General features: G+C 46.9%; 1 protein-coding gene and 1 long non-coding RNA gene across 2 annotated transcripts in view; both read left to right on the top strand.

Moving 5' to 3' along the window:
* The window catches only part of LOC138720595 (uncharacterized), a 512,056-nt gene that overhangs the window by 82,044 nt on the left and 414,865 nt on the right, over positions 1-15,147 (top strand). The gene's annotated exons all lie outside the window — the stretch shown is intronic.
* Positions 5,440-15,147, top strand: part of PELI2 (pellino E3 ubiquitin protein ligase family member 2) — an 81,275-nt gene continuing 71,567 nt past the window's right edge. Inside the window, exon 1 of the mRNA XM_069856886.1 lies at positions 5,440-5,520. Coding sequence (XP_069712987.1) covers positions 5,444-5,520 — 77 coding nt within the window. The 5' untranslated portion in view covers positions 5,440-5,443. The remainder of the gene's footprint in view (positions 5,521-15,147) is intronic.

Raw genomic sequence — 15,147 nt, 5'->3', positions numbered from 1 at the left:
GTTGCCCTTTCCCTAGTGTATCAGGTCTGCCAAATGCATCCCTATGTATCTGCATTTACCTCTTCTTCATTGTATTTTCTACTAATTTTCCTAATGCAAGTTAGATCAACTGGGCCACAGCTCTTAGATCAGCGCCAAGTTTGCCATTCCCATCTGCTGAGGACAAATACTGCTAATTATTCATGTAATTATATTTGAATCTCTTTACAAGACTTGGGCCAGTGATATTGCACCCTGGCAATTTGCTCCTCCCTCAATTTACTTGTTTATTACAAAATCCCTGTTGGTGATGCTTGCCTTGAACACCCCTAGGGATGGGGCAGACACCACTTCCCTGGGCAACCTGTTCCAGTGCTTCATCACTCTCATAGTGAAGAAATTCCTCCTTATGTCTAGTCTAAACTTGCCCCTCTCCAGTTTATAACCATTGCCCCCACTATTTTTTCCTGCAGTATATTTATCCAACCTGATTTTAAAACATCTATAGCTCTTCTGCTTCTTCCACTTTGTGGCTGGCTGAGAGCCTCAATTGCCTCTGAGCTGGGGACTTCCCAGCCTGAGAGGTCTGCACCTACCCAGGTGATACCTGGTTGATCGTAACATGGGAGCTGAGACAGTTTTTCTCCTTTCCTGGAGTTTATTCCTTGGGCTGGAGCAGCAATGCCAGACTGTGGCAAGCCCAGAGACCGACTTACTCAGCCTCAACCATCTGCACCAAAGGCTGGACATAAACCTGTTCCCATTCCTAGAAACCTTTCTATTATCAGCAATAATATAGGGCTGGAAATTGACTATTTTATCCTATTTATGTGGTGACCTCATGTATCACGAGCTTCACATGCAGTGTAAGCCACAGGTACGATGTGAGGGCTATTCACGTCTTTTGATACTTTCTCTGTAGCTCAAGCCTGGTCCCTAATGCCTGATTCATAAAAGCGCTGAAGTACTTACTTAGAGTCCAGCACATCTGTAAGTACTTTGCTGAATTAGAGCCTTATTAATCTTCCTGCATTTAAAATAACTTTTTATTACATTTTAAAAATAAATGAGCATGTACTATTTCTTCATGTTTGGGATTTTTTTAAAACATTGATTTTAATGCTCTTCTGGCTTGGCTGGATAGTCCTCTTTCCAGCCAAGCAGCTGCTCACTCTAAACCTGGGAGAAAACTCCCTCTCTCAGCACTGATGCTGCTGGGAAGGAGCTCCAAGTTATCTGCAATTCCCACTTCCAAGGGGAAAACAATCAAACCTCCCTTCACTGCCCTGAAAAGTCCTGAATCCTAGACCACAGGGCATTTTGAATTGCAAAATAGCAGAATGCAGCTGTGGGTACATTTCTCAATTATTTCAATGGATTTTGGGGAAAATGCCAGGCTTGCATCAGTTGCAGAAGGAATTTTTGGACCTGGAAGAAGTAGCAGTGCTGGGAGTTGAGGCTGCAATCCGTGCAGGACAGGGAACCTTGCAATGTACAGCAAAGCTGCTCCCTGCTCCTGGCTTCGCTTCCTTAGTCAAAAATAAAAATAATTAAAAAATTAAAAGCAGGTTTCTAGTGCTAGGAGCAGCACATCCTTGGAAATTGCAACGAGACAAGCCATGCTTTGGGAAGAAAGCCCTACTGAGCCTCCAAACACAATTTGTGGGGCTGGGGCTGAGCCTCCCTCTTCGTTTGCCAGCCTAAAATAACCCGCGGGGAGATGCAGAATGAAGAGACTGCATATACAAATGAATCACATCTCCAAGGAAAAAGAATAACTCACGAACCCAAGCGGCAGGGGTTATCTCACCATCTCCCACCAAGGTACGCAGCAGGCGGGTGCTTCCTAAACCCAGTGCATCCCATCTGCCTCCTATGAATGCATGAGGTGCAAATGTTCCCCCATCAATCCCACTGGGGTCTTTGTTTTTTTTCAGGCAAGTGCAATTTTTTTCAGCTATGCGAACCAGTGCGTTTTCTGTATTTAATAATCTTTTCAGCTAATGCAAACCGGTGCGTTTTCTGCCTATAATATTGTTTGCATATCTGTATTTAAATACAATAAATGCTGAAAAAAATGTGCAAACTTGGCAAAAGGGTAGAGAGCCTTGCATTTAGGAGCCCCTCCATGCACGGCTCTGCACAATTTTTGTCTGTTCTCCAAAAAATGTAGTGTTAGAAAAATGGGAAAGTGGCAAAAAGGGGCAAAATCAGATGTTGGAGATTCTTCCTCGTCCCCCCATCCCTGTATAAGGCAGGGGGAGCAGCAGAAGATGCTGTAAAAACAGCCACATTAATGGGAAATTTGACTTATGAGAAGTTTGGCTGAGTAGAGCTGTTTGAGAGAGCTTTTTGGAAGAGTACTGAAGTTTACACCGTGTGAAAGCCAAACTGCTGCGAAGGTCTTGCTTTCAGGGGGGAGAAATGGGAGAAACTGAAGAGGCTGCAGCCAGGTTTGTTTTTCACGCCGTTTTCGGGGTTGTATTTGTTTTCTTTGACAGTGACTTACAGCCCGGCTTTCTTTTCTATTTTGTTAGAGCAATAAAGAAGATAAATCTGTAATAATTCAGCTCTCTGTCTTTAATAAAATCTTGTCTTCTTCACGCTGCCCCTGGGAAGATCTCCATTTTGCAGCCCGGCGAGATTGGGTGGGTTTTTCCATTTCACCTCTCCACCAGAAGCAACAGAAAAATAACATTGCTGGGAAAATTAATAGCTAAATACGATTTCAGGCAGAGGGAAAGCTTTCGGCAGGAGGAGCAGGACTCGATCCTGAGTCCAACCGTGCCACCCTTGGGGGATGCTTTTTGGCAAAGACCAGGAGCAGCGTGGTGGCTGCTGCCATCAGTTTTGTCTTCGTTAGTGGGCTCCTGGGTTGGAGATCTCAAATAGCAGCTAATGAGAATTTCCATCCTTGACACGGATCGATAGTGAGCTAATCTTTGTTGGTTTTGTGCTTGCGTTGGGTACCGAGGAGAAAGGAAATTAAGCTCGGAGTAGAAGGAGTGTTGAGGGAGATGTTTAAGGCAGCAGCAGGCTGGTGGGGAAAGTCCTTGGAAGTCTATTGAAAGTTTGGGATTTGGGTTTTTATTCTGCATGCCACTGCCTTTTTAGCCAAGTTTTGCATTGTGTGAGCCTTGATGTCTGGGCACGCGTCCCCAGATGACTGTCTGCCCACCAGTTTTTTGATATAATGACTTATTTTACCCAAATGCATCAGAAAAGGTGCGGAGAGTGGGGTCTCAGGGAGGAACCGTGGCCTTGGGAATATAGTGGCCATCACTGTCATTCCAGACTTTTTACTTTCCTTTTTTTTTCTCTTGAAAGTAAGTATTTTATAAGGCATAAAGCAGCCCTGGCCCAGCTTTGGAGCAAACCTGTGATGTTCAGAACGGTGGCTGCACCTGGAGAGATAAGTTGGAGTGTTGAAAAGAGATATCTTTGTAAAGCTCTTCCTGAAGAACAAAGGCAAGGAGGCAGCCTCAGAAGAGCAGAACAGACAAAAGAGGCTGGAAGGTGGAGTCTACAGCACAAAAGCTGATGGTGTCCTTGGCACTGGAGACAACAGGGAAGGCAGAAGAAGTGGGTGGTGGTCAGGAGCCCACTCCTTCCAGGGCAGGAGGTAACCTACGAGTTCCCTGGAGGGAATCCAGAGCACCACAGTGATCTAAAGCCTTGGAGAGGTCATAGAATCATAGAATCATAGAATCATAGAATGCTTTGGTTTGGAAGGGACCATTGAAAGTCATCTAGGCCAGCTCCCCTGCAGGAAACATCTTTAGCTTGATCAGGTTGCTTGGAGGCCAACCAACCTGACCTTGAATATTTCCAGGGATGGGGCCTCCACTACCTCCCAGGGCAAACTGGGGAGACCTAGAGCCCACTCTCCCACAGCTGCAGGAAGCCCAGATGCACCCTCACTGGCATGAGGAGGCTTGAAGCACCTGGAGATGATCCAGAACCTTCTGGTGATCTAGAACCCCCAGCCCAGGCAAGGTGTGGGTCTGAAGGCCCCCCGCATGCCCCAGGTTATAACAGACCCAGGGGATAGGGGGTGATCTGGAACCCCACAGTGTGACCTAGACCCCCTGGCTGATCTAGAACCAGACTTCCAGGCTGATGTGAATCATTGAATGTCCTGAGTTGGAAGGGACACACAAGGATCATCGAGTCCAGCTCCTGTGTCCCTACACAGGACAACCCCAACATTCCCACCATGTGTCTGAGGGTGTTGTCCCAATGCTACTGGAATATTGTTGGGCTTGGTGCCGTGACTGCTTCCCTGGGCAGCTGTTCCAGTGCTCCACCACTGTCTGAGTGAAGAATCTTTTCCTAATGTCCAATCTAACCCACCCCTGGCACATCTTCCTGACATTCCCTCGGGGTTGGTCACCAGAGAGAAGAGCTCAGTGCCTGCTCCTCCTCCTCCCCTTGCACGGAAGCTGCAACTGCAATGAGGTCTCCCCTCCATCTCCTCTTCTCCAGGCTGATCAGACCAAGTGACTTTGGTTGCTCCTCATACGGCTTCCCCTCCAAAGCCTTCACCGACGTCATGGCCTCCTCTGGATGCTCTCCAGTAGCTTTAGATCCTTTTTATCCCGTGGTGCCCCAAACTGCCCCCAGCACTCGTGGTGCTCGAAATGCACCCCAGGTCACCTCTTGGCTGCCAGGACGCGCTGCCGGCTCGTGCTCAACTCTCCTTCCCCCAGAACCCCCAGACCCCTTTCTGCTGGGCCGCTCTCCAGCCTCTTGCTCCCTGGTCCGCACGGCCATCCCGTGGGATACCCGTGTGGGTCTGAGCCACCCTGCTTTGGGATGGAGACACCTCCCTGGGGGCTCTGTGCTCCAGTCCCCCAAGTGACCTAGAGCCCAGGACACCATAGAATCATGGAATGATGGAATTATGGAATCATAGAGTCATGGAATGGTTTGGGTTGGAAGGGACCTCAAAGCCAGGCCAGTCCCACTCCCTGCCATGGGCAGGGACACCTCCCATTGGATCAGGGGCTCCAAGCCCCATCCAACCTGGCCTCGAACCTCTCCAGGGATGGGGCAGCCACAGCATCCCGGGACAACCATGCCCCCCCGCGAAAGTGACGCAGACCCCCGCCCCCTGCCCCCCCCCGCCCCCGCGCGGCCCCTTTAAGAGCAGCCCCATCCCCTTTACTCTATGTTTACATAACACCGCCAGCCCGTACCACTTACGCTGCGGGGGGGTGGGCAAGCAGCGCAACGCCACGCCCCCTCCGCAGGCAATGAATGCGAGCGGAGGGGGGAACACAACCCTTGGCTCCGCCCTTCCCCCCCTTTGCCGCGGCGAGGTGGTACGTGCTGCCGCGGTGTAGTGGCTGTTGCCGGGCGGCGCGCGGCTCAGTGCGGGGCGCAGCGCGCAGCCCGCTCGGCGGGGCGGGAGGGGGACGGGGACAGGGACGGTGGCGGGGGGGGACACTTCGTAAGCGGCCCCATGTTTTCCCCCAGCCAAGAGGAGCACTGCGCGCCCAACAAGGAGCCCGTCAAGTACGGGGAGCTGGTGGTGCTGGGGTGAGCGCTGGGGAGGAGGAGGAGGAGGGGAAGGGAGCGGGGTGCGGGGGTCCCGTGGTGGGTAATGGGAGCGGGGCGGGGGGGCGAGGGGGGCGGCTTGCCCGGTGAGGGAAGGGTCGGAAGCGAGGGGGGGAGAGGGAGCTGGGATGGGGCTGCAGAGAAAAAACTTTGTGTGGGGTTGGGGGGGGCGGTCCTGTTCTCCCGTCCTCCGGTTCTCCCATCCTCGCGTCATCTCGCCGGTCCCTTTCCTCCATCCTCGCTTTTTCCTGTCCTCTCGCTGTTCCCTTTCCCCCATCCTCCCCTTCTCCCGCCAACCTCTTTCCCCCATCCTGCTTTTTTCCTGTCCTCCCGCCGGCCTCCTTCCCCCATCCTCCCCTTCACTCATCCTCCCTCCGGTCCCTTTCCCTCTTTCCTTCATCCTTCTTTTTTCCCCATCCTCCCTCCAGTCCCTTTCCCCCATCCTCCCCTTCTCCCATCCTCCCTCCAGTCCCTTTTCCCCTTCTCCCATCCTCCCTCCAGTCCCTTTTCCCCTTCTCCCATCCTCCCTCCAGTCCCTTTCCCCCTTCTCCCATCCTCCCTCCAGTCCCTTTCCCCCTTCTCCCATCCTCCCTCCAGTCCCTTTCCCCCTTCTCCCATCCTCCCTCCAGTCCCTTTCCCCCTTCTCCCATCCTCCCTCCAGTCCCTTTCCCCCTTCTCCCATCCTCCCTCCAGTCCCTTTCCCCCTTCTCCCATCCTCCCTCCAGTCCCTTTCCCCCTTCTCCCATCCTCCCTCCAGTCCCTTTCCCCCTTCTCCCATCCTCCCTCCAGTCCCTTTCCCCCTTCTCCCATCCTCCCTCCAGTCCCTTTCCCCCTTCTCCCATCCTCCCTCCAGTCCCTTTCCCCCTTCTCCCATCCTCCCTCCAGTCCCTTTCCCCCTTCTCCCATCCTCCCTCCAGTCCCTTTCCCCCTTCTCCCATCCTCCCTCCAGTCCCTTTCCCCCTTCTCCCATCCTCCCTCCAGTCCCTTTCCCCCTTCTCCCATCCTCCCTCCAGTCCCTTTCCCCCTTCTCCCATCCTCCCTCCAGTCCCTTTCCCCCATCCTCCCCTTCTCCCATCCTCCCTCCAGTCCTTTTTCCCCTTCTCCCACCCTCCCTCCGGTCCCTTTCCCCCATCCTCCTTTTTTCCTGTCCTGCCTCTGGTCCCTTTCCTCCATCCTCCTTTTTTTTCCCATCCCCTCGCCGGTCCCTTTCCCCCATCCTCCTTTTCCCCCATCCTCCCTCCGTTCCCTTTCCCCCAGGAACATTGTGCAGATTGCAGAGGAGATGACTTTGGAATTAGGAGGAGAGGCGGGGGATGTGTGTGTGGATGGAGGAGGGGGTTGTGTGTGTGTGTGTCTGTGTGGGAGGACGAAGCGCTTGCATTCGGCTTCGTGGTGGAAATGTTTATTTTCTCAGCTTGATAGGGATCTTAAAGTAATCCGCCGGGAATTATGTGCTTACCCTGCTGTTAAAGCTGGGAGCCTTTCTGCTGAGCGCCGTGGAAGCAGATAAGGGAGCAGAGTCTAAGCCAGGCTTGCTGGGAGCCCTTGTCAACCTCATAAGAGATGCTTAATTTTGATAGTTTAATATGCAGGAACAGACGGTTAATGGGATCATTTTTAGGAATAAATAGAATAGGAAGGTTTCGGCTGTGAGGCAGAACAGTCTGGCTGCGTTGTTCAGCCTCCCCCGGAATCCGTCACATATTTGCTGCAAGGTCGTGGCAAATCTTATTCTGCTTTGTTAGGGCATTTGGTTTTGTTGTGTTTTGGTCAAGTCATTCCATAAAGAACTGTGTTGGGCTCTGTGGAGTAACTGCTTGGATCGCCAGGAATGAATAAAAAGAGCATACGAGGCTGGGTGCTCCCCTGGCCAATGTTGTACCTTTTTCCTTTGGGGATGCTAAATGCTCTTTATCACGAGACTGGGTCAGGGATACAGTTACTGTGGAATAAAATACAGCGATAACCGTGAGCCTGGCAGAGCTGGCACTGGGCAGGCTCAAATTTAAGTCGAGTAACTCGATTCCAGAGAAATACCAATATCAAACTAAATTTAATAAAGAAACGTTCTTGCTGTTTCAGTCGTGGCGATGGAGGGTAACCTTGGCTGTGCAGCACAGTCTCTGACAATACATACAGAGTATAATCTTGAATCTTTAATTAAATTAGAGTGCATAAATTGATGTTGTGCTGCAGAGGCTTTCTGTGCACAGCTGGAAGCGTTTTCCTTTCTGTTGCTTTACTATTTTTAGCAGCAGTTGAAAGTACAGAAGTGTGAAATATTTTGGCTCTGATCTTAACCCAGCAAAGTCTGGTGTGTTTTGCCTTTAATATGGAAATGCATTGATCTCAGCTTATTGGTTCTGCCAGAGGTGTTGATCTTCACTGTTGTGTGTTGAAACATGCCAATAAAATTTAAATAAACTTTATGCGACTGGGTTAAGGTTTTATTCGAGTGTCAGCTGCTCTCTGAAACTCCTGAGGTCGTTTCTCCTCGGTGTTGCATGTACAAAAAAAGCAAATGAATCCTCTTGTCCTTGTAGTGTGGTTATGGACAAGAAGTCTGCAAGCTGGCAGCTGGATCTCTTTGGTCAGTGTGTGTCTGTAGGCTGCACTGAAACAATGGGGCACTGGCTGTCTCAGCTCACTGACACAATGGGCTTGGTGGAGGGGATGTAGAAATTAGTACACGATGGAAACACTCCAGGAAATACCATGACTTCAGTGACTACGTTTTCCATTTGTGATCTGAAGATTAGGGGTTTAGCTCCTAAAGTGTCAAATGGATCTTGGGTACTGCGTTTCCTATCAGAGATGTCTGAAATGTTATATGTAGTGCCATAAATAATACAAACATATCTCTCTCTTTCGTTGGTGACTCAACATTTGTGACTAGGAACTCCTGGAACAACTTAGAATCGTTCAGTGTTCTATAAAAAAAAAAAACCACCCACATCCTTAATACCCATTTTGTATTAAAATCTCGTAATCTGGAGTTCCATTTAAGTAAGACAATGTAGATCTCTTCTCCTCTGCATAGTGAAACAGACCTGTGAACTGCGTAAGCGTAGCATCTCAGCTTTAGTTACAACTGCTTGATTGAAATTGATAGTGACCTCACAGCTAGAGTTAAAAAAAAAATTGTTTTGAGACACGTTTTTTTTAGAAAAAGCATTGATTGTGATGTTGATGAATAACTTCTGTCTTGAGCTGTGAGACTTAAGGATGATTAACAAAGGAGCTGGAATATCTGGCAAACAGCTGAGAGCCCTGGTTTTAAGATGAAAAAAACTTTTTCTTTTGCTCTTACTCGGTCTTGGCAGTGTTAAAGTTGGCTTGTTCTACGCTTGACCTTTAAATGAAAGGGAAGGCGTTCTTTTGGCAGTAGGTAGCTCTCCCAACAGAATGTACTCCTGTATTGTTTTGCAATAGTTGTGATTGCTTGTATGGGCATTAATGTGATCAGAGGATAAAGCCTAAGGCATTTGAAGTCAGTCATTACCGCAAATCTATTTCTAATAACCTTCTCCCAACAGCCCGTGACGTGTTTGCTGTCAGTGATGTGGCAGTGCGTGTTTGGTTAACATTTTGTCGAGGTTTACATAATCAATAGTGTAGTGAATAGAAACAGTTTATGTAAATCGAGCCAGACAGGTCAAGATGGCTGGTAAAGAAGAGATCATCTGCTTGGTGATGAATCTGCTTGTGGAATCTGCTTGTGAACATCTGCTCGGAGCATCAGCTGTTCACAGAAGGCGATGGATTTCTTGCTGAAACGGAAACATCCGTATTCTGAAGTTTTTTGAAAAAAAAAAAAAGCTTTATTTGAAGTCTCATCAAAGTAATTTCTTGGAACTTGGGGCTGGAGGGAGTTTTATAAGAGATAATGAATACAGGAATGAGTAGCTGAGTAGAGTGTCACGGTACCGGTGTGGTGTTTGCCAGTAGGCTTCATTTGCCTTGACTGGTATTGTTTGGTGTCTTGAGGTGCGTGTCCTCTCCCCTCCTCCCAGTACCTCTTTTCCCCTAGCTGTGAATTACAGTCTGAAGGATTTATCCTGGCATAATGGCATTCAGGCTTTGTTTTGTGTGCTGGCTGCGGGTCCCTGGCTGTGCAGGGAAGCTCTTGCTGAAGGCAGGTGTCATAGTCTGCTGCCCTTAAATCTCTTTCCGTTTGGGACTGCGTGATGTCCATGGGCAGCTTTAACTTCCCAGAGAAGTCACTTGATTTAAAGGATGGAAGCTGAAGGAGGAACGCCAAAGAAGTGTAAGTTTTAGTCAATGGCTGAGATCTGTAGTGATGAGAGGATTTTGTACCAGACATCAGGTATGTGGCGTATTGCAACCACTTCTAAGGAGTTTGGGCTGGGGTTTCCAATGGGTGCATGCACTCAAGTGTAGTATTTCTTACTAGCCAAAGACTTCTGTTAGCTACTCGAAATTATCAAGGAGGTACAGCCTGATGTATCCTCAGCTGAGGAAGACTTTGTCTTATAGACTTAATGGGTTCTCCAAATCTAATCTTTTTTTTTTTTATGTAAGCAGGCAAAACTAAGGACTGTCGCTCAGTGTTGCTGCAGTGGTCGCTTTGAAATCACTGTCAGCATTTTATGTATAAAATTTCCAGAGTCAGCCACTAGAATAAACCAATCAGTTAACTTTGAGGCTGCAGCACCCAAAGGAGCTGCTGTGAATTGTTCTATGAGCTTTGTTTAACGTGGACTGTTGGGCGTCTTGGCGTAAACAGGTCAGAGTTCTGCTTAAATTTAACCTTTCAAAAAACCAGAAGAAAATTCGCATCTGTGTTTATAGTGAAGTCTATGGTAACTTTTGAGAAGTTGTTCTGATTGATGGACCACTTTGTATGTGGAGAAAACTTAGATTTGAAACATGCCTTTTTGTGTTAATTGGAAAGGACCTCCACTTTGAGTCCAGTTTCTCCTACAGGCTTTTTCTGACTGATCAAAGTTGCTTCTTAACGACTACCTCCTTGAGAAGCTAAAGTTCCTTAAGTATTTCCTACTTTTAAGCACATTTCCAGTTTTTAACTTATCTGTTTGGCTTTTCAAGTAACTTTTTAATCTTACTGAGCTGCACAGCAAGAGATGCTGATGTGGTTTTGTAGTAGTGTCGGCAAATGCAGATGCAACGTGGTGTCTCTGCTTGTCCTTGATAGCTGTGAGCTGCTGTTCATGGACTGAAGGCAGAGGAAGGGTCATCCTTGCTATGGCATTATACTGGGGGCTTACGCTGCACTTTGATGGATTTGTTATTTGATATAAACCTGGAGCTTTTTCTTAATGATTGTGCAATTTTCTGCACTATGTGGTGTAGATAGATTGGTGAAACTGCTTAGATGACTTGGGTTCTGCTTCTGAACATTGTTTAAAATTGTACTTCAGGCTTCATTTAAAGGAGCATCTATAGCAGATAATGGTAGCCACTCCATAAATATGTTCAAGGTCATGATTCTTGCTGAGGATCATGTGCTTCAACATTCACAGCTGGAAGGCTGCTGTTCTGAAGTGGATTTATCTTTTTATTTGGTGGTTACAGTGGCTTCTTGGAGACCTTTATGTCTTGTACTTAGTTTATGGTGGGTCTTATGTGCTGCATACTGAGAATGTGGTCAGTGCCAGTTCATAGCTTGCAAGGAGATTAATCAAACACCAGAAGTATTGTGTCTGAGTAGAACATTAACTGCTATGTAGAAAAAAGTAGCAGAAAGGGTTGTGTTTTAGGAAAGATTTATGGGTTTCTCCAATGAAAGCTTGTGTACAGCTGGGTAGAGCAAAGGTTTTGCTTTGTTTAAGCAAAGAAAGAAAACATGTTGGTTCTCTGCTACTATCCTATTCCTTGGAGTACTCTTGACTTTGTTGGAGTGCAGATTTGTATCCAGTGGTAGGCTTTATTCACAGCATCTCGATACCGATGTCGAATCAGAGAGCAGAAACTTCAAACTCTAGAAGCTAAAAATCTATATTTGTTGAAGCAAATCAGAGCATCAAATATCTGCATGTTTAATGCTTGTGATGAAAAGGAAGCTGAGAGTGTTCTGCAAGTTAAACTGTAATCCCCTTGATATGTACAGGCAGTAGGTCACTCAAGCAGAAGCGAAGATTTTTTTTTTTCTTAAAATACAGTAAACCGACTGTATACTCTGAGTAAACGAGTCTGGGAGATAAACACCTTTGACTTTGACTGATGCAGTTCTCATGTGGGATAAAATAGCTGCTCCTTTCCTGTCTTGGCAAAATTAGGGACGCATAGTTTTCCATTTTCAGCTGAAATTTGTAAATGTGTTGATACTGTGAAAGTCCACTTGGTTCTGATATAAAATATGCATATAAACCCCGAAATTGCTTTCTAGGCTATTAAGACTTGGGTTTTGTTGCTGAAAGCAGCATCTTGCTTAAGCTATTTCATGGTCCATCTTAACAGCAGGCTGTTTTTCGACTGTGATTGCAAGGTTGCTTGAAAAGATTTTTCCTGAAGTCAGGAACTTTTTACTATCCAGTTCAGACTAAGTTATGGTTGTTTTATAGTAATTTATTATTCCTTAGTAGTGATAGCGCTTATCAACTTGATACTTGGAGAAGATGCAACCTTTTCTTGTACTTTAGCTAGTGAGAATGTGTGTGAGCATAGTGTGAGCCTGAGCCTTGCTGAAGGTAGAGCTCATTAGTTCAGAGTATCAGTGGAGAAATTTTACAACTGTTTGCAGAATACTATAAATGTGCCTTTGGCAACAGCTGTTGAGGTAGGGTGAACCAGCCATTGTCTTGTATTGTTTTTCTTCTGGGTAGTGGCTGCACAGGTCTTGGTTCTGAATTTGTCGTGAGTGTCCATGATGGGTATGGGTGTGAAACCTTCCGAAGGAAACTACTCTAGCATGTTGTACAGGTGCAGTCTTCATGGTTGGTAGAAGTGCTTCTCCTGATGTCATTTAGAGTTGTTTGGTTATTCTGCGGTGTTGTACTTGTGGCTTAATGTCCTGTGGTCAGCAAGGCAAGTAAAGTCAAAGAAGATTCAGTCTGAACTCCCTGCTTGAAACAGAAACTCTTGCTGATTTCCAGGTGTACTTTGTGCTGTCAAATCCTGTTCTGGTGCTGTTTGATACCCTAAATCTCATTTGTCTTGAGGATGTTTTTCCTTTTGTCAACAAATATCCTTATGTTGATTTTCACTCTGTCCCAGGGTCACCACTGAAAAGCTTGCATGTGACTTGTCACAAGCTTAAACCTTGAGGGATGGGAACAGGGATGCTGGCGTAGCGAGCATGCTCACTTCCAGAGACTTGTGAAGCAAAGCTTCTCACTGTGTTTATTTTTAAGTACATTGCTAAGTGGTGTCCTTGTATTTTTCACTTTTATCACCCATATCTGCTAATACTGTGTTGAAAGGAATCCTGCTTTTCTTTTAAATGACTTGTTTTGCTCTTGACAAGATACAGTTCAGAATTTTCTGCCTCCCTTACCTTTGGCTTGTGTTTTTAGATGTCTACTGGTCTTGATCATAGCATCATTCTTGTACTTTGGGACACCAATTCATGACCTCTCTGGCAAACTGTAAATAACATCTGTTATTAGACTGTTTTAATCCTACTACTTGGTGGCGTAGAATAGGTCTTGGTCCTCATCTTAAGCAAATAGCACAATAAAGAACAGTAGAGGCATGCAGCGGATCAGTGTGCTATGGAGCTTGGAGGGGAATAGCTGGAGCAGTGCTGTCCCAGTTCCTCTGCTGGGATGCACCGCTGTGCATCCTTTCTGAGTGCCCAGATGTGCCCCTTCAGTGCTGCGACTTATACATGTAACCTTGTCATAGGACCTCCTGTGCTCTCTCCGGGTCTCTCTGTACAGTTGACTCTGTAATGGATACACTTCTGGATATGCAATTTATAATAAAATGAAACAAAGACTGGGAGAGGGGAAGGGTGACATACAGTAAGCTGTTTATGGGGTTTTCTTAAGGTTGGAGTTGGCATCATGGTACTGGGACTTCAGCGGTAAGAGTAATCTGTCTCCGGATTTGACTGACTCTTCAAAATTATCACCTTTCTACTGCCCTTCTCACAAGCAGGACTTGTAGGCTACAGTTGATAGAGCTTAAGATACAAGAAGACAGGCCCTGTATGAAATCTTTGCACAGCAAAGCTTCAACAGTTGTAATATAAACAGTTGGAGTCTTTGAAAACGTGTTACTGAGGGGCCGTATGGCAGGAGGACAGGACATTTTAATAGGGTTGGGTTATAGAATCATTAAGGTTGGAAAAGACCTCTAAGCTCATCCAGTCCAACCGTCAGCCCAACACCACTGTGCCTACTAAACAGTGTCTCCAAGTGATGCATCTACACACTTCTTGAATGCTTCTGGGGATGGAGACTCCACCACTTCCCTTGGTAGGCTCTTCACGTTCTTTACCACTCTTGCAATATAGAATTTTTTTTCTAATATGCAATCTAAACCTACCCTGGCACAACATGAGGCAATTTCCTCTCATCACTGGTTATTTGGGACAAGAGACCAGCATCCGTCTCACCACAACCTCCGTTCCAGGAGCTGCAGAGAGCAATGAGGTCTCCCCTCAGCCTCCTCTTCTCCAGGCTCAGCAGCCCCAGAGCCCTGGGGCTGCTCCCATAACCCCTGTACTCCAGACCATTCCCCAGCTCTGTTCCCCTCTCTGGACATGCTCCAGCCCCTCCATGTTCTTGTGAGGGACCTAAAACTGAACCTAGGATTTGAGGTGCGGCCTCACTAGTGCTGAGTACATGGGGATGATCCCCTCCCTGCTCCTGCTGCACATACCATGGCTGATCCAAGCCAGGATGCTCTTGGCCTTCTTGGCCACCTGGGCCGCTGCTGGCTCACGTTCAGCCGGCTGTCGAGCATCCTGGGTTGGATTCTTCCCTGCCAGGCAGTTTTGTACCGTGAATAATACAAGTTGATGCTGGACTTGCATCATAGCTTTTACTTGCTCTGATTAGTTTAACTTCTGTTACTAAATACAGGTGCTTTGGAGCAGTATATGCAATATTGGCTTTTCTGCACTGAAATTCTGTTCAGATCTTCCTTGGCTAGCAGATGAAGTCATGAGTTCAAAAACATGCATGCAGCTTCTTAATAGCGGCAGTTATTAGCTCATGGTGAAGAAAAGATAATTCAGCTAAAAGCTTTCCTATGTTTCACAACAGAAATGTCATCAACAGAAGATATTATAAACAACAGTTGTGAAAATGAGTACAGACATCATCTCTGTTGCTGAAGAGTTTGTTTTATTAAAAGCAAAGTGGTTTTGAGATGAGTTGGATTTGATTAGGCATGATAGGAAGGTGCCGATAGCTGAAGGGCCTATTAGGCATGCTTCTATCAATAGCAATTTATTTCTTCTGTAGGGAGAGAAAGTAAGCAAGCCTTGTTTTGTGCTTCTGGAAATTATTTTCTTCAGGTGTCTTCCCCCTTCTTCCCCAGTTTAATAGTATTGCCTTTAATATTAGACTTAGGCACACTGTGTATCCTGACCTCACTGTCATGCATGCTTCGAGGAGGATAAACTACATATGGGACTGTTCTTATGCAGCTTAAATCTTCCTGTGCTAGGGAATGGTG

This window comes from Phaenicophaeus curvirostris, chromosome 5 (assembly GCF_032191515.1).
Source record: "Phaenicophaeus curvirostris isolate KB17595 chromosome 5, BPBGC_Pcur_1.0, whole genome shotgun sequence".
Taxonomy (NCBI): Eukaryota; Metazoa; Chordata; class Aves; order Cuculiformes; family Cuculidae; genus Phaenicophaeus; species Phaenicophaeus curvirostris.
The sequence above is the reverse complement of the archived record's forward strand: the minus strand, read 5'-3'. Positions and strand labels throughout refer to the sequence as shown.